Below are 22,947 nucleotides of genomic sequence, written 5' to 3'. Positions count from 1 at the left end.
TGCTACCAACTGCAACATTGTGCAGGCCTTGGATAAAGGTCTATCACACAAGATAGGTTATAATCAACATTAAAATTAACTTTTTACACACAAAAATTTGCAGTTGCTAATACAGTAAAAGCTACATTTATAATTAAAGGAGCTTAGTGCAAGTTCAAAGGATAATATTTTTTTTCTTTTAGTTCATGAAAGAGTGATTTGGGCCGAATCCTATGGACATGTGGGTGGGTGTGACGCGCTGCGCGCTCTCGTTCACCTGGCTATTTTGTAGGGTTTCTGCTGCCATTGAAACATTACCAAAAGAACATAGGCTAACTTCAATATCTATAATTCTTACCTCAGAAGACATTACGCCTCTAAACGAAAGACCTGTGCAGTCACAGTGGCAGATGCTTTTCCTCTTTTTCCATTCACAACACTTGTGTCATTTCAACTTGTTGATTGAGGGGAAAACGTCTGCAAAAACTCTGGAGCTTGCACTAAGCTCCCAGGTAATCAAAGTTGGTAACTGGAAGCAAAAACAAAAGCTTAAGAATTATGACACTGATAATGGTAGAAAAAGCAGTGAAGATTAAAGTTCATAAACTTGATAAATGTGAAGTTGAGCTAAAGTATCAAGATTCTCAAAAAGGATCCTCTTTGGCCTTGAATAAGAATTCATGTTTACTCTGATTTTTGGGTAGAATAGAACATTTATTGGCTCAAAAATTAAACACTATCACAAAATGCCTTTGTTTAGTGGTGATTATTCACTGATAAGATGTTCAAAGCAGTAAAAAGAGAATTACAATAAAAAATATGCTCTGTTACAAATAAGTTTAGATAATTTCTAAGACAAATTAAACTGAGTAGCGCTACATTCACCAACCACTTAATTAAAGGAGCTAGATACAACTTTAACGTCTCCCCACCAGTAGGTGGTGCACTCATGCTCACCTGCCATTATTCCAACCTTTAACTGTACTGTTTGCCAGGTGGCTGCCTGGTAGCATTAGCATTACCATAATGGTTAGAATTAGCATTCCTCCCAATGGCAGTGGGAGGGGGGTGCATGGGGGGGTCTTCAGACACCACTGAAAATGGCTATTCCCAGCTTTATGCACCCAAGTCCAGCATCAATGATGTTTACAGATTCATATTTTGTGGTTGGTTGTTTATCTGATCCAAAGTGAGATCAAATTGCGGCTTTCACGCCTTCTCTGTGTGTTCTCATGTCTACCAAACTGGCCCTGGATCTGTGGCACATATTTGGTAGAAATAAAGCATTCCCACAGACCTCCTTCGTTGTGCAATTTGATTAGTTGGATTAAAAACGATGCGTTACCTGAGCCGCTAGCCAGGCACAAGCTACAAGCCACTGGGAAGAGTGAACAAAATGGACTACTTTATTATACCTACCCACTCCACCATAACTTGACAATGAGTAAAAAAGTAAAAAAAAATATTATTTGCACTCACATTGCACTGCAGCAGCACAATTACGTGTTGCTGCGCACAGGCTGGGAAGGACTGGCAGTCCAGGGCTATCCGGACCACCCCCCTACTCATAATTATCTGTAGAGATGAGCATGACGGTTCTTTTAAGTGAACTGAATCACTAGAATCAATACATAAAAAATTAGTTGTTCAAATTATTCGTTCAGCAAATTATTAAGTTCCTATAACTACATTTTAATTTCCCTACAATATATTAGGCAATTATCATGGCTTAGTGTGTTATTCAAAAAGCTGTAACAGCATTATCTGTCCCTTTACATTTAAAATAGAGAATAAACATGGCTTTAGTGATGCTAAGTTTAGAACTTAGAACTTTAACTCTGTTTTTTTTTATTTCTTTACAGTTAAAACAAGTAATAAAGATGAGACTTACTTTTCAGGCTCTCTCCTTACCTTATTTTTAAGTTCAAACAACTGGAAGTCAGGTCAGATAAATAAAAAGAAAAAAAACACATCTCAAAATACATCTTCAAGATGAACGTCTTCAACTACAAAAAACAAGTCCAGTTGCTTTACTTTACTTTTTTTGGAATCTCAAAATACAACTTTTGGATAAAAAATACAACTGCAATACTTCATCTGCAGGCACTGCAGTCACTGAGCAGGTCTGCTGCCATACTTCAAATCCATACTGGAAGTTTTGGGAAATAGGCAAAAATACAGTGCAGAATAAAACTTCTGGATCAAAAATCTGTAACTTCTGAAAAATATATAATTCCAGATTACCCCAGAATTACTCCCCTCTCTTCATTTCCTTTTGCGTCTCCCTCTCCCGTTTCCCAGCTTGCTTCTATCAAATATTTTAGGACAAGTATTACAAAGTAATGACCTACTTGAGTTTCAGTCAGGCTTCAGAGCTCATCATAGCACTGAAACAGCTCTGGTGAAAGGTCACTAATGATATTCTCATGGCCTCAGATAATGGACTTGTGTCTATACTTGTCCTGTTAGATCTCAGTGCTGCATTTGACACAGTTGATCACAATATTCTCCTACAAATACTTGAGCATACTGTAGTGATTAAGGGGAAAGCAATCAACTGGTTCCCTTATATTGGAAAATTTTGACCAATCTGTATAATATCATTGAATTTGACTTTGTAAAGTGCCTTGAGATGACATGTTTCATGAATTGGCGCTATATAAATAAAAATTAATTGAATTGAATTGAACTACTCAGAGTAGCTGATTTCTACTCAGGGTAGATCGGGCATTCTTTCTGAAACGGGGCCAGATGGTGGGGACGAGATCCTACAGCTAGTTTTACCATTAGTTCTTAAGCTGGATGTTCTGAGCTACATCAGGAACATGTACACCTGGCCTGGGTGTGGAGTATACCACTGAGTCGTTGTGGCAGCGCTGTTGCTGGCCAAGGATGTCTACTGACATCCAACGGTGGGTGCAAGAGTGTTAGCAGTGCCAGGTAGCTAAAAGTCGAACCTCAGGCTGTGCCACTTTTGAGTCATCTGTTGGCCTCATACGAGATTGCTGCCATGGACTTTACCATGTTAAAGCAGTCATGAAATGACCTGGAGAATATTCTTGTAATTACTAATGTGTTTAGTAAATACACCTTTGCTGTCCCAACTCTGGACCAGAAAGCAGCTACCAAGTTTTGCTAATTGAGTGGTTCTTAAGGTTTGGGGTTCCAAGCTGCATTCATTCAAATCAGGGTTGGAGCTTTGAGAGCATGTTAATTCAACAGCTCTGGGTCTTATATGGGGTGAAAAAGTCACATACAACCCCTTACCATCTAGTTTGAAGTGGCGGTGTAAGCGGTTCAATAAAACTCACCATAACATTCTGAGCACCCTACCGATGTCTCGGAAATGGGATTGGGATTCCTGCCTTCCACAAGTGGAACCTCACCAAACTACCAAACACTGGTGAGTCTATGTTTTTTTCCTATGTTTGTCTGCAATCCTTGGCTGCCTGTGGACTTCTTGTTGGGTCGTGTTCAGGATCCTTTGCCAGGGGAGGTGGAGGACTGGTTGGCTGAGCATCACACAAGATTAAGTATGGCTTTTCATCATGCTCAGGAGTGCTTACTGGTGACTGCAAGATGTAGAAAATAACATCATGATCAGTGTATACGAGAGGCTCCATTGCAGGAGGACCAGTTCGTGTACATTTGTGATCATTGTGCTAGACGTCGTCATAAAATCCAGGACTTCTAGTTCTCCACCTGGTTTTGAGAGCCTCTATTGGTTGAGGATCAGTTTATACTGTTGCTCCGGTGAATGATTTGCAGAGAACACAATATGTGCATCATGATATGCTGAAGGCTTGGGTCGGGATGGAGCCCATACCTGTACCCCTTCACCTGAATGCACATGTTGCCATTTTTCATCCATGGTGTTAAAGGATACAGGCTCATCGTCAGGGCAATAATGCACCATCGGGGGGGGTGGTGAGATGGTGTTCCACTCTCCCCGCACTGCATGAACCAGGTGCTGATCAAAAGCACACTCTTGATTGATGGGCGGGGCAGACGCCGTTATAGTTGGGCAGGTTGCTGCCAAGGTGAGTGTCTTTGTTCCTGCCACTGCATGTCAGCTGTCTGTGTGGCTGGTGTGTTCTTGATCTGCTCATCGGAGATCGTAAGTGCCTTTTTCTAATCTGAGTGGCTGTGATTTTGGTTGGTCTTTGAGTGCTTCACATGCTTTGTTTCTGCAGCCTTGTTGCATCACTGCTATTACCGGCTGCAGCTAGAGGCTGTTACAGTGCATGGCTTCAGCCCGTTTCTGACCAGCTGATCCGCTCCCGTTGGTAGGCTGTGCTCCACTTCTTGGTAAGCTGTCTGGTATTTAGATCTGTATTTTCATTTAACCTGAAGTTAGAATTAATGTGTTTTTTTTTTGTTTTTTTTAGGCACATGATTGGTCTACACATTGCTGTTTAACACTCAAAAACACAGGGACACTCTGATGTCTTGTCTTGCCTTGGTTTGTGACCATTGCTAGTTTTGGGTGCTTTTCTAGTGCATCTGTTGCTGCTGTCTGGCAGCGAGTTGATTGCATGGTGCATGTCTTCTCAGACTCTGCTATAGTGGTGTGGTGCACTGTGCAGTAACAGTTTGTTCCACTGTTTGTGGGGATTTTCTTAATTTATTTTTTGTTATTATTTATGAAGTGTGTTTTGTTTTAAGTGTTGGCTTTTATATTTTTATGGTATTAGAAGACATGACGGCAGTATTGCATGGTCTATGCAAATAGTCTTTTATTTGCATTTGATTGGTGTTACTTTATTTACTAATGTTTCTTTTTTTCTGATTTGCTTACTAATTTCTTGATTGTATTATTGCATGGTTTTTTTTGTGGAATCACTGAAATACTTGCCTTCACCTCACACCTGCCTCTTCCCACAGATGTAGTAGCATGCCAAATATCTCAGTTTAAAAAAAAAAAAGATTCTAGGTTTTAAATGAATTGTCAATAAATGTAATCAATTTGTAGATCAAGTCATTTTTGAACCTATGGTATCTTAATGTGTTGGGTAATAACACCTCCCACAGTGCGTTGTTTAACTTTAGGCAAGACTCTTACCCCCCCCCCCCCCCCCCCTTTTCTGGCCACAGATAGATGCAGGGGAGTAGTTTTATTCTCCATTCTAGCTTGTTGGATGACAGCACAGAATTTGACTAAATCTGGTATATGGTAACTAATGAGATTGTTTATTTCAATGTGATTTAATTCATCAGCCATTGCTGTTTAAATCAAGGGCCGTGTATGAAAAGAATACTGAATGACATAATTCCTTTTCTAGTTTTCTTTATCTATTCAACATTAGCTATATTTACATGCACAAAATTCCTTGCTTGATTAAAATGTGTTCAGATTGAAAAATAATTCCAAATAGATTGTCTATATGCGCTCAAAATCCATTAATTAATTTACATATATTATTGCATTTACTGGCACCAGGCTTTATTTAGAATAGAAGCACTCTGAAATGTGCATCGACGGGAAATTTCCCCCAGAAAATCCCAGAAGTTGTACTTCTGTCTGTGACTATAAATAAAGCAAAAAAGCAAAAAATAAATAAAAATGCAGAAATATTTGTTCCATCTCTTGTGCAAGTCAAAATTGGGCAATCTGGCTATCTGAGCACGTAGTGAGACTGGTGTGTGCAGTTAAATCTCACAGTGAACTAAAGTTGGTGCCACAAATACACTCACCGGCCACTTTATTAGGTACACCTGTCCAACTGCTCGTTAACACTTAATTTCTAAGCAGCCAATCACATGGCGGCAACTCAGTGCATTTAGGCATGCAGACATGGTCAAGAGAATCTCCTGCAGTTCAAACCGAGCATCAGTATGGGGAAGAAAGGTGATTTGAGTGACTTTGAACGTGGCATGATTGTTGGTGCCAGAAGGGCTGGTCTGAGTATTTCAGAAACTGCTAATCTACTGGGATTTTCACACACAACCATCTCTAGGGTTTACAGAGAATGGTCCGAAAAAGAAAAAACATCCAGTGAGCGGCAGTTCTGTGGGCGGAAATGCCTTGTTGATGCCAGAGGTCAGAGGAGAATGGCCAGACTGGTTCGAGCTAATAGAAGGGCAACAGTGACTCAAATAACCACCCGTTACAACCAAGGTGAGCAGAAGAGCATCTCTGAACGCACAGTACGTTGAACTTTGAGGCAGATGGGCTACAGCAGCAGAAGACCACATCGGGTGCCACTCCTTTCAGATAAGAACAGGAAACTGAGGCTACAATTTGCACAAGCTCATCGAAATTGGACAATAGAAGATTGGAAAAACGTTGCCTGGTCTGATGAGTCTCGATTTTCTGCTGCGACAGTCGGATGGTAGGGTCAGAATTTGGCGTCTACAACATGAAAGCATGGATCCATCCTGCCTTGTATCAACGGTTCAGGCTGGTGGTGGTGGTGTCATGGTATGGGGAATATTTTCTTGGCACTCTTTGGGCCCCTTGGTACCAATTGAGCATCGTTGCAAAGCCACAGCCTACCTGAGTATTGTTGCTGACCATGTCCATCCCTTTTTGACCACAATGTACCCAACTTCTGATGGCTACTTTCAGCAGGATAATGCGCCATGTCATAAAGCTGGAATCATCTCAGACTGGTTTCTTGAACATGACAATGAGTTCGCTGTACTCAAATGGCCTCCACAGTCACCAGATCTCAATCCAATAGAGCATCTTTGGGATGTGGTGGAACGGGAGATTCGCATCATGGATGTGCAGCCGACAAATCTGCGGCAACTGTGTGATGCCATCATGTCAATATGGACCAAACTCCCTGAGGAATGCTTCCAGCACCTTGTTGAATCTATGCCACGAAGAATTGAGGCAGTTCTGAAGGCAAAAGGGGGTCCAACCCGTTACTAGCATGGGGTACCTAATAAAGTGGCCGGTGAGTGTATAACCCCATATACCTGCATTACAGGATGAGAGACATATTGTGCTCATGCAGCCAAGTAGGTTTGCTCCACCTGGTGTTTGGATGTACTGTTCGGATTATGAATCCGCATAAACATTCTGTCTCATTTAGAATACGGTTTCATTCCAGTTTAACTTAATCCGATCACAATTTTCCGTCTGCCATGTTAACGTGAATCATTTTATTCAGATTACTCGGTCCTTTATTCCAGTTACTTATGCCCATGTAAACATAGCTATTGAAGATCATTTTATATCATTAATGCACAAGAGGAATGGAAAAAGAGAGAGCATTCATTTCTTTTGGAATTTGGCTTGAACATTTTTTATCGTCTTAATTTCCAGTCTCTTGTATTAATTGAAAATGTCCTTCTTAACCTCTCCTATTATATCCCTTTCTAGTTATTGCAGCACTGTGTTTTGGGAAAGAAGGCCTCTGTTACAAAAAGCCTTAAAGCGTCAGTTCCTGTCTTGTGGTGCCCTGATCATTCAGTCATCCTACTGGATCACTCCCAACTCCCGAAAAAAGGATATCTTGTCTACATCAAGCATAAAACACTTGGACACTTAAGGATAGAGCAAGAATGGTGGTAGCCCTGGGTCAGAGCAACTGCACCTTAGAAATAACATCGCTTTTGGACCTTGTGAATGTTCTTTGATTAGGCCTTTAAATCCATGATTTAAAGGATTTAAAGGCTGATGGTGCAGGCAGGCAGGGATGAGCAGGGGAATCAGAAAATGCAGGTAGCGATAGACCAGAACAGGCGATGTGGACCAAGGAACCACCAGAACAGGCAGAGCAAGCAGCTAGAACCTACAAGGAAACAGGCAGAACATGGCACCTTTTCACAGAAGAGTCCAGCTGGCTAAGCACAAAGGAACTGGTAGGGCACGTCACAAAGGATGAGATGAGATGTTCTGGCTGTGAGTGGATCACTGAGGTAGGTACATGTAGGCCAGTGAACAGGTGACCAGAGTTGACAGTAATTACTGGCAGCAGGTGGAGCTGATGTGGGCTAATTAACCTGTGGTTGAACTCATTGGATAGTGGCTGGTGTCTGAGGGGTGATAGGCTGATAGAGAAAGTCCAGAAAAGTCCAAAGCAAAACAAACAAAAACCTAAATATGACAAAACAATGAAAAATGCAGAATAAATGCAGTTTACACAAATAGCTAATCATAGGGAAAGGAGCATTTTTTATGTACAATGAAAAGGGAAAGTGCTCTGTTTTATCATTATGATGTACTGTATCAAAATATTTTTCTCTCTATGACTATACATACTGTACAATGCCAAAAATATTTCTAGGAAGACAAATAATATTAATATGACACAATTTATGTAACACTACATTGACTTAAAATGTCAAAAATCTCCAGAGAAAAATAATGTATATTATATTCTATGGTACTTGCTGTGGTCCACCAAATATACTAAAATGTATTGTATCAGACTAATAAATAACTAATAATATTTCAATTCTTTGTTTTTGTAATTCTGATGATTATGGTTTACCGATAATGAAAACCCAAAATTCAGTATCTCAGAAAATTTGAATATTACATAAGAACAGTGAAAAAATATATATTTAAACAGGAACTGTATGTCTCTCAAAAGTATGTTCATTTCTATTAACTGAATACTTTGACTGCCATTTGCATGAATTATTGCATTACTGCAGCAAGGAGACATATTTGTGTTAAGGTGATGTGAGTATAGCAGCCCAGGTTTCTTTAATAGCGGCTTTCAGATCATTTGCATTTTTGGTTGAGGAGTTTCATCTTCCTTTCTCTTTGCTCTTGACAATTCCACAGATTTTCTTTGTTGTTCGGGTTAGGCGAGTTTTATTGTCAATCAAGCACAGTAACACAAATGGTCACTTAACCAGCTATTTGTAACTTTGTCAGTGTGAACAGGTGCCAAGTCCTGCTACAAAAGGAAACCAGCATCCACATAAGGCTTGTCAGGAGCAGGAGGCGCTCTTAAATTATCTGGTAGAAAGCTGCACTGAATTTCAGAAACCACAGAAGACCTACACCAGTGGATGATTTGGTACCGCAAATAATCATTAATTGTGGAAACTTCACACTAGATTTCAAAGTAGGCCAAGCTTATTTGTCTAGCACATTTCAGTAACAAGACAATTCCATGTGCTGTATATGAACAGAACAGAAAAGAAAACATTACAGAGGAAAGCATATTGCAGTGGACTAGTAGCAGTAGCTCGAGATTAACTACAGCAGTTTAAATTGAACACTAACATTTAAAGAGAACTCTAGATTTTTTATTGCAGTTTTACACCTTTATAGAACAAATGTGTCAACAGACAGCTCTGAAAGACACAAATGATTACACAAGGAGTGGTGGGTTGTACCTACATTGTAAATTACTAAATTTATCTAGACTAAAGTAATTTAAAAGAATGAGGGAGAGGTCCAGCTGTTTTGCACAGTTTCTTGCATGTGATGTGATTCACCCTTAGTTTGTGTAATACAGCGATAACAAATTAGTAAACATAAAATTATGATCCATCTGTTGGGTTTCTGCATTGTTCTCACCAAGTAAAAACTCATCTTCAGAGCCAATCTCAGTATTTCTGAGTATTAAAGTATTTCTGATTCTGATTCTGATTCTGAGTGGTTATCACCAGCTATTGTAACCGTCAGCTGCATGAAATACGGGCAAAGTTGTTCCCTCTCTGTGTTCAGCTATTCCCGTCGGCTCCTATGCCAGCCTAGAGTAGGAGAGACCCACCCAAGATGGCGGCGCCGCATCTACGTATATAATGTCTATGATATGAACAGACGTGGCGCCATGTACTGGCAGTAGAACTATCATAATGCAGGTTTGCTTAATTAATAGAACAGTATTAAATAATGTCGGACTGAGCCTGACTCTCTGCAATGCCTCGCAATAAAACAGCAGCTCAGCGTGATCAAAGACCAACCGTTTTTAATTGAATACACTGATCTACTGCAACTTTAAGAGCCTCATATGAGAATATTTGCTCACGTCAATCAACTCTGTGTCATGATTTAGGTTTTTGTTTGTTTTGAACTTTTCTGAACTTGTAGTTTAAGCTCTGTTACCTCCCTGTCCACTCTCCAGTCAGCACAGTCATCAGCCCATACCTGTTCCACCTGCTACCACTAATCAGTGGACCCCCTCCTCGCAGGACTCTGGAGCGCAGACCGGAGGACAGGCGAGCGCCGGACCCTCGCAGGCTAGAGAAGTTCTGGTTCTAGATATGCAGAGTAAGCTGGAGCCAGAAGACCTGAGTGGTCTGGAGGGTTGATGCACTGACAACAAGTCTGTGATGTATTTAGGTGCTAAGCCATTCAGGGATTTATAGACTAACAGAAGTATTTTAAAGTCTATTCTCTGAGATACAGGGAGGCAGTGTAAGGATTTTAGAACTGGGGTGATGTGCAAGAGATTAAAGGAGTGAAGAAATAGAACAATATTCATGATATTCTAATATTTTGAGATGTAGAATACTTTCAAGGCGCAGGGTGCCATACCTACTTCTTCAACTTTTGATGTCAGTTTTTACCCCAATAGATAGGTAAACAGTTCTCTTCAATCAAAGTCTGGCCAAAGAACACAAGAAGAAATGCCCCTTCATCATTATGCCATCATTACCTAGACTAATGATTTTACGTTGTTTAAACAATTTACAGCATTTAGGGTGTTTGAGCTCAATAAATAAAGTTAGATTTTGGTTCATGCTATTGTCAGCCATGACAGTGTTGTTTATTTTGCTTTTGACTTAGGAGTCTGTCTGTGTCTATAACAGGAATTACAAATCAGATTTTAAATAAGTTTCAATGTTTTTAACTATCTCTCTGCACAAAATGCACAAAAATGCACAACATTGGAAAGATAAGACCTGTCAGGCATGTCGCTGAGACTGCAGCTGTATGAGTGTGGTCAATTTCCAGAAGGACATCATCAACTTCTAGATTCTCTTGTTGAGAAGATTACATTTATTTTTGTCTTTTGTTGTAGAAGTTCCAAAGACTCAAAATACAAAATAGTGAGGTAATGATAAAGATGGAAAATCCTTGATCTACATTCCCATACTCTCTATAAACAGCTTTACAATATTCATGCACGCTTACAGGCCAGTACCAGGAGTGGCTGCCTCTTCTTTACCAAAAACCTTTTTTGTGAGCCAATGACTTTTCAGCAGGTGGAAACCAAATTGCAAACACAAACTTTAAGGTGAAAAGAATCTCACAAGATTGGCAATAGAGTGGTTAATCAACAAAATAGTAAGCAACAAGGAAAAATAACACCATGCTATTCCACTGCAATGTACTTTCCTCTGTGATGTTTTCTTTTATTTGTTCTGTTCATGTACAGCACTTTGAATTACCTGGTAACTGAAATGTGCTATACAAATAAACTTGCCTTTCCATGCCATGCTGGTATTAATTTCCTGCAAGGGAAACATCATTTGCCTTCTTTCGCTTCTGTATTTTCTTCCTTTTTTCATACAAGGAGGTGTGGTTGCCCATATCCTCTATAGGAAAGACGACCTTTTAAGTTAACATTATCCACCCACACTTTTTTGAAGGTATTTAAGAAATTGTGAGCTTTTAGAAAGTTGCGAAAGACATACTCTGAGCATCCACATCTGGAGGTGAGTCACTATTGATTTTAAGGACTGTGGCAAATAACTTTTTCTTTTCTACAACTTTATTTGACTGTTCAAATAAAAGAAACTAAAAAAGGTTAAATACATTCAAGTTTAGGAAAGTCAGCCGGATAGTATTTTTGAAACACCATTTTCTAATGGAAAGAACACAAATATTATATCATTTATTTTGTGAATGTTGAACTAAATGTTTTTAAAAATTGCATCCTGTTTTTTTCTCCCCCATAGATGAAAAATTGTGTCTATTCATAACAAAACCAAATTTTGTTTAAATATTTCTATCAAGTGCCACAGTATATCTAAAGATTTTTTATGCTTTTGTATGTTTTTATTAAAAAAAATAAACTAAATCTGTATTTTCAAATAGAATTATAATTTGTAATTTAGACAATAATAAAAATTCCAAATTAACATTTCGCTCAGGCATATAAATGGAACCAACTATGATTTTTTTGTATTGCTTTTCACAAGTTTTAAACATTGCTTACGTGTACGTTATTGCAAGCAGTTTCTTTCTCCAACTGTTTTGAATGATCAGCTTGAAAGTGCGTGTAACACTGGCGTCTATAAGGCAGGATCAACTGGATCATTATAATATGATAGTTTATCCCATGTAGGGATCTGGATTGCTTGGCCCAATTTGGGATAAGTAATACTTCTTTCACGTCATAAATGGCTTTCCATACAGTAGAAAAATGTGCTTTGATAATTAAATTGGGAAAGGTAAAGAATATAATGAAAATGTGTGTGGAATTTTCCACACATAAACATTCCTTTTCCAACCAGAGCTACATGTTGGAATAATAGTAATAGGAGAAATCAATGCCAAATATACTGTGTAGCTTTTAAGTGCAATAAATAGCACATCACAGTCTACATGAAGCAAAGATGTTGCAGACTCAGTAGTATATGTCTTTTTTTACACTGACAGATGTGATGACTGAAGAGGAGTTCCTCTCTGTTTTGACATAAATCACTGACAATTTGGCTCGGGAATAATTCCATGTGGCTGCAGTTAGTCTTGTGTTGACAAAAAATAGAAATTAGAAAAGAAATGTTCTTCATAAAGATAGCACTTTCTTTGGATGTTTGATGAGCAGCATTTGATCTGCACTCTGAACAATGAACAATAAAAGTACAGCATGCAGAGCTGATTATATTGAAGCTGCAAATACACAGTCACTTTGACTGTGAACATTGCTATAAAGCACTTTTAGGCTTTTAAAGAAGCATTGATTAACAAGAATAACAACATTTCATGCTAAAGACCTGTGCCCTTATTCACAAAGATGCTCAGTCCTTTCAGAGAGCTCGTGTCTTAGCCTAAAAATTCCTACCTAGGAGTCTTAGCTTAGGGCTTCGAAGTAAGAGAATGGAAGAAAAAAAATGATTGTGGCGGGATTACAGTGTAGTTGCTTGAGACTGACTGATGACCAATTGACTTGTCTCAGGAATGATAAAAAACTAGCGAAATGTATTGACTGTCACCCAGCATCACAAAGTTTTGAATCACCTTACTGAGATCCTCATCTTGATTTGCTTATTTTTATGTTTACTCCACAGTCAATTTACTACCTTTGTCTATTTGATATTAATGTGCTCCCACCTGTCAACATTTTACTAGGATTGCCTACTTGTATAAAAGCGGTCTTATTTAGCAAAATGATCGACAGGAAATGCAGAAAAAAAAACGAAAAGTAGAGCATCTGTCCTCGATCATCTCTGGGAGGAGAAAGGGAGAAAGGGTGTTGAAAGTTAAATTGGTCCCTGGATCACGGCACAAACAGGCGGACTTTTAATCATATTCCTGCAGATCATGCACATTTTTCTCTGTGTGTCTTGGTGCTTTTACGCACCAGACTGGAAAGTAAAGTGCTTCGTACAGCAATCAAAAGCGAGGAGATGGTATCACACAAGCAAACTTAGATGACCATTTAGGCTACTAAAAACATGCAATAAAGAAAATAATGTCTCACCTCTTTTATATATTCTTTGTAAATTTATCCACATTTTAGTCATGATTATCCAACATTTTTCTTATTTATCATCAATAAAATAACGTTAGGTGTAGCCGCTTTTAACCGGGCCACTGAAACAAATTAATTTACCCCTATTGGGATGATAAAGTTTATCTTATCTAAATATTATAATTGTATGATTATTAAGGAACTATATCTGTTCATTCCTCCACTGTTTAGGTAGTGGATCACCCAAGCAGCTCTCTCTGTTTGCACCATTTTCCCTGCTTAAGATATTCTTAGCCTCACTAAAAGTCCTCCTCACTACTCCTTACCTTAAGAAAGGTCAGTGAATAACTTTTCTCTCATTGAGGTAAAATTCTAAGAAAAATCTTTCAGGAAATTGTAAGATTTTTCCAAAAATGACGTCACTAAGAGTTACTTTTAGTCTTAGGAATCTTTGTGAATAAGGGGACTGTTTTAGGGCATTAAAGCAGTAAATATGTGAAATTAAGTAACTTTGTTGGACATTTGAATGAAACTTCAACTGGGAATATCGAAGAAATAGGTGTACACAGCTACACTGCTGAATAAAATCTTAAGATGAAGGAAAAAATCGAAAAGTTTGCATCTCACACTGATGAATCCTAAGTCATAAACTGAACTCCAAATGCTAAATGAAGAAACGAGAGCAAGAGCCAAAACAGAGCCGTCAATTTATGGGAAATTAAATTTAAGCAGGCATCAGATAATCAAAAGTTTACAACTTTTGGCACGAAAAAAAAGCAGAAGTAAAAGTCTCCAAAATAAGGATTAGTCTCACTGTTCTTGCTGATCCCTTTAAAAAAAGTAAAAAAAAAGAAAAAAGAAAAAAAAAAAGAAGATGTGTGATGCAAGTGTTTCCAGCAAGCTGATGAGGAAGTTGCTCCTTAAAGAGAAGATGCCTTCAGAAAGGGCATATATGGTCTGGAACTGAGCACAGATGCCCATAGAAATAATATCTCCCCTGGAGTGGTTATTTTCTTTGGAAGGGTTGTTAGAAGCTACCAAGCAAATTACTTACTTTATTTGTTTTGTCCATCAGACTCAGGAAGATTTAAGGAAATCACTGTTGGTGTGTCCTATCTCAGCAACAATGGAGCACTTGAGAGACCTTGCTCGTGCATCTCAACAGCAAACGACAGCGAAATCAGATTTATGTGTTGATTTAAATTTTCAAGATTAATAGGCTTACACTTTTGGTTTGGTGACCCGATCATGAGCCGCCAGCACAAAATGTAAATACTTCTAAGTCCTTCCACGTTCTTAAGATTTTAATTAAAACAGCAGAAATGAGAAAAAGATATATAAAAAGTTGACACCTGTTAAATAAATGGAGTTAACAGACTAGATAAGCTAATTACCTAATTCCTTTTTCATTTACTGTTTAAAGTTTTCTGAGACTTAATCTTAAAGAAAATTTATAAAGAAAAGGATCTAGTTAATTTTGGGGAAGGTGAGTTTAATTCATAATTTCAGATGATGATTTATGTTTGTTTATGCTGTGTTAACTTATTTGTAAAATAGTTCTAATTAAAGTGGAACCAACACAACATAGGTAGTGTCTGTAAAAAGGAGCGCTACTGCAGGTCATTCATTCCTGCTGCTACCAGATTATACAATGCTGCACTATAACAGTAACCATAACTGTAATAACTAATGTGCAATAATCTATTTAATACACCGTGCTATAACCCGTGCATTAATCCTGAAAGAAATGACTTTGCTGCTATCACCACCTGATTATATGTCAATACAGATGTGTGTATCTATCTATCTATATATATATATATATATATATATATATATATATATATATATATATATAGATAGATAGATAGATAGATAGATAGATATAGATATAAATATCTCTCTATATATATAAAGCATATATATATATATATATAGTTATATATATATATATATATATATATATATATATATATATATATATATATATATATATATATATATATATATATATATATATATATATATATTACCGTGAATGTAAATAAGACATCATCTGCCCATTCCTAATTCTATTTGTATTTCTCTTTTTCTTTGATCCACTGTATATATGAAGATTCACTGTATATAACTGATGCACCTTTCCTACTTTTGCACCTTCTTCTGATTATTGACTAGTAAGCTGATGTGGCAAGTGAATTTCTCCAATGTGAAATCAATAAAGCCTATCTTATCTTATCTTATTGTCAACAAATGTCAATGACCCTGCGTAGATTAAGAAATGGTGGAGAAGGAAAAGTAGTCTGGTAAGATATTAAAATGAGAACTTAGAAGTAGAAATGGGGAAAGGAAACCACAGATACCATGAGATGTTTTAAAAGTCTTTTTACAGCCTTATTGTAAAAATTAAACATTTTACGACATACCAAAAATAAATTTACATTTGTTCCTTTTTGTAAACCAGTTATAGGTTGTTTTTAACTTTGACATCAAGCTTTTCATTCTGTCTTTAATGATAAATAGTTTAATGAAAAACAATAATGCTCTTGATCTGTTTCTTTCAGGTACCCTCATCTCAAGATGGTTTGGTTTGGTCATTTTCTCCTGCACTTCTGTTTTTTGGGTACCTTTTTAGTATTTAATAATGCAATATTTAAACGAGCAATAAGCAATAATTAATTATTTTAGATCGTAGGAACAAAAAAATGTTATGGAAAGAACAATAGGGAATCTTTTTAGATATGGTATGAAGTCACACACCATCTGTCTGTGTTGTTCCCCAGTCTCTTCTTTACAAGCTGGGTTGGCCGCGCCTGCATGTACGCCTGTGTGAATAGCTTCTACTCAGGGCTTAGCTCCTTCCTGCCCATAAAATGCCTCCACTAGAGCAGTGTAACGTAGGAGCAAAATGGCGGAGAGCACGTCCAGCGGATCGAAACATTCTCTTGCTAAGAGCATCATAAAGTTATGAGTAACTTCTTTACTACACATGTACCAAAAGGTCATGCTGTTTTGGTGTGTATTTATCATTTGCAAGTATGCACATAGGAGGCGGTGGGTGAGATGGGGGAGGAGAAAAGGGGGGGGGGGGGGATGGGGGGCTGTCCAGGTTGCAGCTGAAATGGAGGCAAAGAGAAGCGTGGATTATCACATCTTGTTTTGATCTACAGACAATGCTCAACATCCCACTTAGTGATGAAATTTGCTTATTGCTCCTTTAACATCATCTAAATGGGATGCAACTGTGACATATTTGCTTCAGTAATTTTTACTTATGATCATTTTTCTTTTGCAGGATGTCTTTATTCAACATCCCAGGCTTGGCATGTCAGAATGCCGACGAAATATTGAGGCATTGTACGGTTCCTGTCTCACTATCCCATGCAGCTTTGACTATTATAGGAATCCACCTAGAAGACCAGATCGAGTTGTTTGGTACCAGTATCAGAGCATGGGATATCCTTCGGTTTATGACAACTCGTACCCAAATAATGTCATTTCGATATATAAAGGAAGGACCCAAGCACTTACTTCTACATATGGAAAAACCTGCACTCTGCACATAGAACCGGTGAACTGGAATGACCACAGACAGGTGCTTTTTCCTTGGGTGGATCCAGAAAATGTTGGGAGAAGTACATACGCATTCTATGAGACAACTGTAACAATTGAAGTAGTTGGTATGTTTTCAGTTCAAACCTTGAACACCAGTGCATTAGCATGTTGTTGAATATGTTCTCATGGTTTTACATTTCCTCTGTAGCTCAGCCAGAAGCGCCAACGATTATGATCACCGGTGAAAGGATAGTTGGCAGTTCTGTAACAGTGCAATGCTCTACTTATCACACATGTTCCAGATATCCCCCAACTCTCAGTTTCAACAAGGCACTTACAAACACACATGTAAGTCAGGAAACGTATAAGATCACCTTAACAGGAACTTTGGTCTTAGATAGAGACCACCAAACCGTGGAGTGCACTGCCAGGCACACAGGTGGTAGAATAGCAAGAAGTTCTGAAACTCTAGATGCACAATGTAAGTGATAACTCTGGAAAATCAAAATCAATATCTTCTATGGGCTAGGATTAGCTAGTCTGTTTATCCGTGTTTTTGCTCTTTGTATTTCAGGCTCCTTTTTGCCTTTGACCATCAGCCCTACATCAAGTGAATATCTTGAAGGATTTCCAAGCACAGTAAGATGCACAGCTTCATACACTTGCTCCAACAATCGACCAAGTCTCACGTGGAACTATGCTAACATGCCTGTTAGCAGTAATACTGTCAAAGAATCAGGGAGGACAATGTGGACAACTGTTTCCACTTTGACATTCACACCATCAGCCAAAGACCATGGACATCATCTGACATGTTTTGCACGATTTGATGGAGGACAGACCCAGGAGAAGAGCATTACCATATCGGTTAAAAGTGAGTACCAGTCTCTGTTTTTAGCTAAAGTATTTAGATTTTTATAAGAGCTAGACTATGATAAAGGTTTTCTGTCATGTCTTCAATTGATTAATAACAACTGCTTCCAAAAAATATGCATGTTAAATAATGTAGTAATATGAAATGAATGCTACACGATTTGGTAATTTACATGGTTGCCTCCTTTGAAATAATATGTTGTAAAAATCCATGGATGCTCTCATTGACGCCTTTTATGAGCATATACTTTTTGTTTAGAAACAGTGTCCTGAACAATTTTGTCAGATTTAGGTTTTTGATTCACCTTGAGTGCATCATAAAAAAGTATGATTGTGATTTTATGATGTGAGATTCTAAGAAGTACTTGGTTTCTACCATGGTCCAAAAACATTTATGTTCTGTTAACTGATAATTCTGAACTTCCCTCAGCATGCAGGCATGTTGCCAATGTGGTGGACTATCGACTGGTCCAGGGTGTACACCACACATAACATATTGATTTTAGGAAATAGAAATGTGAGGCTCTGTGAAATAATTACTAATAATAGTTAGTATTCAATTAGCAAAAAGCTAATTTGTAAAGTGAAGCCTTGGAGACAGATCCCTTGTTTCAGCTGATTTTAGCTCATCCCAAACAGAAAATGTTCACATCATGGGAATATGGAATGTCTTCTCTCTCAAAAGAGGCTATTGTTAAATTTGTGGCTATTATATCAACCAAACATAATTGATTTTACCCTTGTAAAGTAATTTTGACAAATTTTGCCAGGAGGTATTGATCTGAATAATCACCTGGAGGCTCATTTATAAAACATCGCATAGGATCTATGCTAAAGATTTGCATAGGCCCAAAAGCCTAAAATGGAGTACTGCAGAGAAAAACTCCTGATTTATAAAACATACACCAGCAAGCAATTTCGCTTCATAAATCACAACCACAACTGAACATTTCCGTACCAGGTTCCACCTCATGTTCTGCCCTCTACACACCAAGAATCAATCAATCATGTGTGTATTTGATTGAGTCAGCTGATCATTGCTGTTTAATGCTTAACTATGGCAACCACAGAGAAAAGAGCAAAGAAACTTTGAAAACATGTCCCAGAACAGCCTTTATTAAATATGTAAATCAGAGGTAAAAGCACATATGTTGTCCACATTTAAATAACTTTTTTAACTTGTTAAACGTTGCAATACATCCTCACGGAGCCATGCGCTATGTTGAAAGCTTTCTACCCATTTGTTGTGGTTCTCTTTTCACAGGAAGCATGCTCAATCTGGATTGGTCTTTCACTACGCCAAGAAGCATAACAGGATTAAGAGGGGCTTGTATTGTTATTCCTTGCCAGTTTACATACAGTATATCCCAGCCAGATGGCCTCCAAGTTATATGGTACTTGCACCAGAGTAATGGACGGCCAACTGTTTTCAGCCAAAATGACAGAAATATTTTGAGCAGATATAATGGGATTACAAGTTTAACTGGCTCTGTGACAGAGACAAATTGTAGTCTTAAAATAGACAGACTGGAGATGTCCCACAACCAGGATCGACTTTACCCATGGGTCGATAAGAACCCAATTACTTCCTACCATTCGCAGGGATATCCATTTTTGGATAAAAGCACTCAGATTTTGGTTACAGGTAAATACACACACACACACACACACACACACACACACACATATATATATATATATATATATATATATATATATATATATATGAATACACACACTACCAGTCAGAGGTTTGGACTCACCATAGCCGTTTAGTGTCTTTTTCTTATTTCTATAACTTTCAACATTGCAGAAACATAGTGGAGCCATCAAAACTATATATAATTATGTATGAAATACAAAATTGTCAAATAACTCAAACCAGCTTGTATAGTTTAGCTCTTTCAAAATAGCTCTCCTTTGTTTTGATCACTGCTTTAGTCACTACTGGCCTTTTCTTGATGAGCTTCATGAGGCTAATCATCTGAAATTGTTTTCCAACTGTCTTGAAGGAGTTGCCAGAGGTAGTAATAAAAATAAAGAAAAAACACTGAAAGAGAAGGTGAGCCCAAATTGGTTTGACTGGTAGTGTTTATTTATAGCTAAGCCACAAATTATCATTACCACTTGCAGATTTCCATTTGAAGCAATGTTCATTCCAGCAACGAGCTTGTTTCAGTTTGTCTCATTTCCTAGCAGAGAGCAAATGTTTTAGTTAAATGAAAATAGTGTTTGTTTCACTTATTGCTCATACTTTCAACAAGGTTTTTAGTATCTACCTTAGAATCATCATAGTTTAACTTCTACTTTGCTTCTTTGACTTCTTAGACCAAGCACCAGAACCACAAATGAGCATCATTGATGTCCCTAGGGTAGGGGATCAAAGCAGAGTTGCCTGTAAAGTGCAACATACATGTATTTCTGCTCCTCCTGTACTGTCTCTAAATGGTATACCTGGAACAGACCGTGTCATTGACTCACTGGAGTCAGATGGCATTTGGACAAGAACAATAGAGCGAACTTGGACAGTAGAAGAAGACCACAGGAAGCTGGAGTGCACTGTGAACTATTCTAGTGGACAAGTAGCCAAGAGTGAGCTCCAAGTGCATGTTGAGTGTAAGTATAAATATAGACTTTGTTGTTTATATTCTTGTTGGATTTTAAAGTAATTTTAGAAGTAAAAATACAATCTCTCAATCTACTTTTGCTTAGGTCCATATGAAGAAATTAAAATGGTAGAACCTCCAGGAGAGGTGACCGAAGGTGTGGCAAAGAGTGTAATCTGTTCTGTGTCCTACAAGTGCAGGAAAAATACACCAAAAATTGAATGGAACTATTCAGACATGCAGAATGTACTAATGCACGAAGAAATATTTAACAACACCTACACCACTGAGTCAAATCTGACGTTTATTGGCTCTTTGGGAGACAACGGAAAAACTCTAACCTGTACTGCACGGTTCATCACTGGAGAAACCTCAGAGTCCTCAGTTCTGCAAATCAAAAGTGAGTTTTTGCATGTAACACACAGTGTCCATTAGATCAGTTAATTAACTTTATTAAACAAAAAAGGGACTGTTCTTTCTTTTTAAGACTAGGTGAATTTAGACTTTCAATATTAGCTTAGGGACAACATCATTTGTGTTTTTGTATTTTTTTATAAATTAAAATCACCTAAATGTACACCTAAATTAAATCCAGTACAACCACTGATCTTCCAGACGAAGTAGTCACTACTTAATGTGTGTACTTCAATCTCATAGAACAAAAATCTATTGTGTGAGGGTCTCAGAGGTTTGTTAAAGAACGCTGGTAAGCAAAGACCAAGGACCACAGCAGATAGGATAGGAGGCATTGTGGAGGATTTAAACCAGGGAAGGTTAAAAAATATTATCCTCAACTTTTAACACCTTGTGGAGCACTGTTCTATCCATCGTCTGAAAATAGAAAGCATGTGCTGGCCAAGTGAAAGGGACAGAGAAAAATTAGAAGGAAGTTCCCTTGTCAATAATGGCCATAATTTAACTTTTCTGACTTATGTGCAAAACAGGGGTCTAAAGCAGGCCATTCTTACATGAAACATGGTAGGAAGAGCATCATGCTGTGGGGATATTTTTCTTTAGAATTGACAGGGAAGCTGGCCAAACTGATGGAAATATAGATGGAGCTAAATGCAGGATAATCATTGAAGAAAATCCATTTCAAGACTCCAAAAGACTTGAGATTAGCATCCAGGTGCATGTTCCAGGAGAACAACAACTAGAATACAGCAAAACTTGATATATAGTCAGAGTTGTAATGAGATGGTTTACCTCAAAGCTTGTCAATGTGTAAAAATGGCCCAGTTACAAATCCAGTTGAGAATCAACAGCAAGGCTGGAAACTAAATGTTCTCAGATGCTCACCATTCAGTTGAATTGAACTTGAGCTATTGTGAAGACTTAATACACACAAAGGTTTTAGTCTTTAAATTTATAAAGCTAGTCGAAACATAGCCTCACAAGACTTTAAACTTAATTGCAGCAAAAAGTGGTTTAAGAAATTGTAGCTCAATAAACTGAGTTTGGATTTTTTGTGCTTCAGTTAATTCAGACAGAGCTGTAGTTTAGCCTTTGGGCTAACACCCCACATCAAATCGATTAACTTATACATTTTTACAGAATACGAGGAACCAGTTGGAGAAGAACTGAATGAAGGAGATGGTAACATCACTTTTCTGTTTCCACATGATAGACAAATTTATTGAAAGACTTGTTTCCTATTTATTTTTTCTTCTTCTCTCTGTGTATAATTTCACATGTTGGCTGCAAATGTTGTAAAGAACTTTAATATATGTTCCGCATTGCATTTTCTGTGATTTCTGATGCCACCTTATTAGACTTTAAAGGTCCTTTTATCCCCAACAGCTCACCGGGTCCTTGCTGCTGACGTCCCTTTCAGATTCAGTGCCGTGACTCGGTCCTGTGTGGTAATCCCCTGCAGTTTCCATGATGATGAGGATCAACCAATGACCCTTGGTATATGGTACAAAAAAACTGGGGGGATTGTGTACCATAACGCCCAGAGTGCTATTTTGGACCACTTTAAGGATCGAACCAGAATTGTTGGAAACCTGAACGAAGGAGACTGCTCCCTGGAGGTTGATGATATAAAACCCTTTGACAACGGGCCTTTCTGTTTCTACGCACAGAAAGGAGAAAAAAACTACAGATTTAACAACAGCTGTGTTTTTATTGTCATGAAAGGTGCAGTAAACTTCCCAATGTTTTGCATTATTCACAAGTGCTATTTTATTATTCTTGTTAAACTGTGAACAATAACAAATGTCTTTGTTTTTAATCCTCAGCTTCTCCAGACAAACCAGTGATGAGCTCAGTTCCAGCACAAGTGAATGCTGGTTCGACTGTGACCGTCTCCTGTTCTGTCAGTCACTCGTGTTCATCACACCCTCCAGAGATTTCATGGAGCGTCCCTCCTAACAACA

General features: G+C 38.0%; 1 protein-coding gene across 1 annotated transcript; it reads left to right on the top strand.

Annotated features, from left to right (window-relative positions):
- Nucleotides 1-2,871: 2,871 nt before the first annotated feature.
- On the top strand, nucleotides 2,872-22,946 carry LOC105920909 (the record flags this gene model as incomplete). The annotated part of the gene is given in 12 exon segments (XM_036127648.1): nucleotides 2,872-2,891; nucleotides 10,017-10,162; nucleotides 16,831-16,874; nucleotides 16,876-17,215; nucleotides 17,299-17,571; nucleotides 17,665-17,964; nucleotides 19,228-19,608; nucleotides 20,292-20,579; nucleotides 20,676-20,969; nucleotides 22,124-22,165; nucleotides 22,370-22,708; nucleotides 22,810-22,946. Coding segments are annotated over 12 exon segments (2,604 nt in total), but the record flags the coding sequence as incomplete, so codon positions are not given.
- Between the last annotated feature and the right edge of the window lies 1 nt (nucleotide 22,947).

Source organism: Fundulus heteroclitus, chromosome 3 (genome assembly GCF_011125445.2).
Source record: "Fundulus heteroclitus isolate FHET01 chromosome 3, MU-UCD_Fhet_4.1, whole genome shotgun sequence".
NCBI lineage: Eukaryota > Metazoa > Chordata > Actinopteri > Cyprinodontiformes > Fundulidae > Fundulus > Fundulus heteroclitus.
The sequence above is the reverse complement of the archived record's forward strand: the minus strand, read 5'-3'. Positions and strand labels throughout refer to the sequence as shown.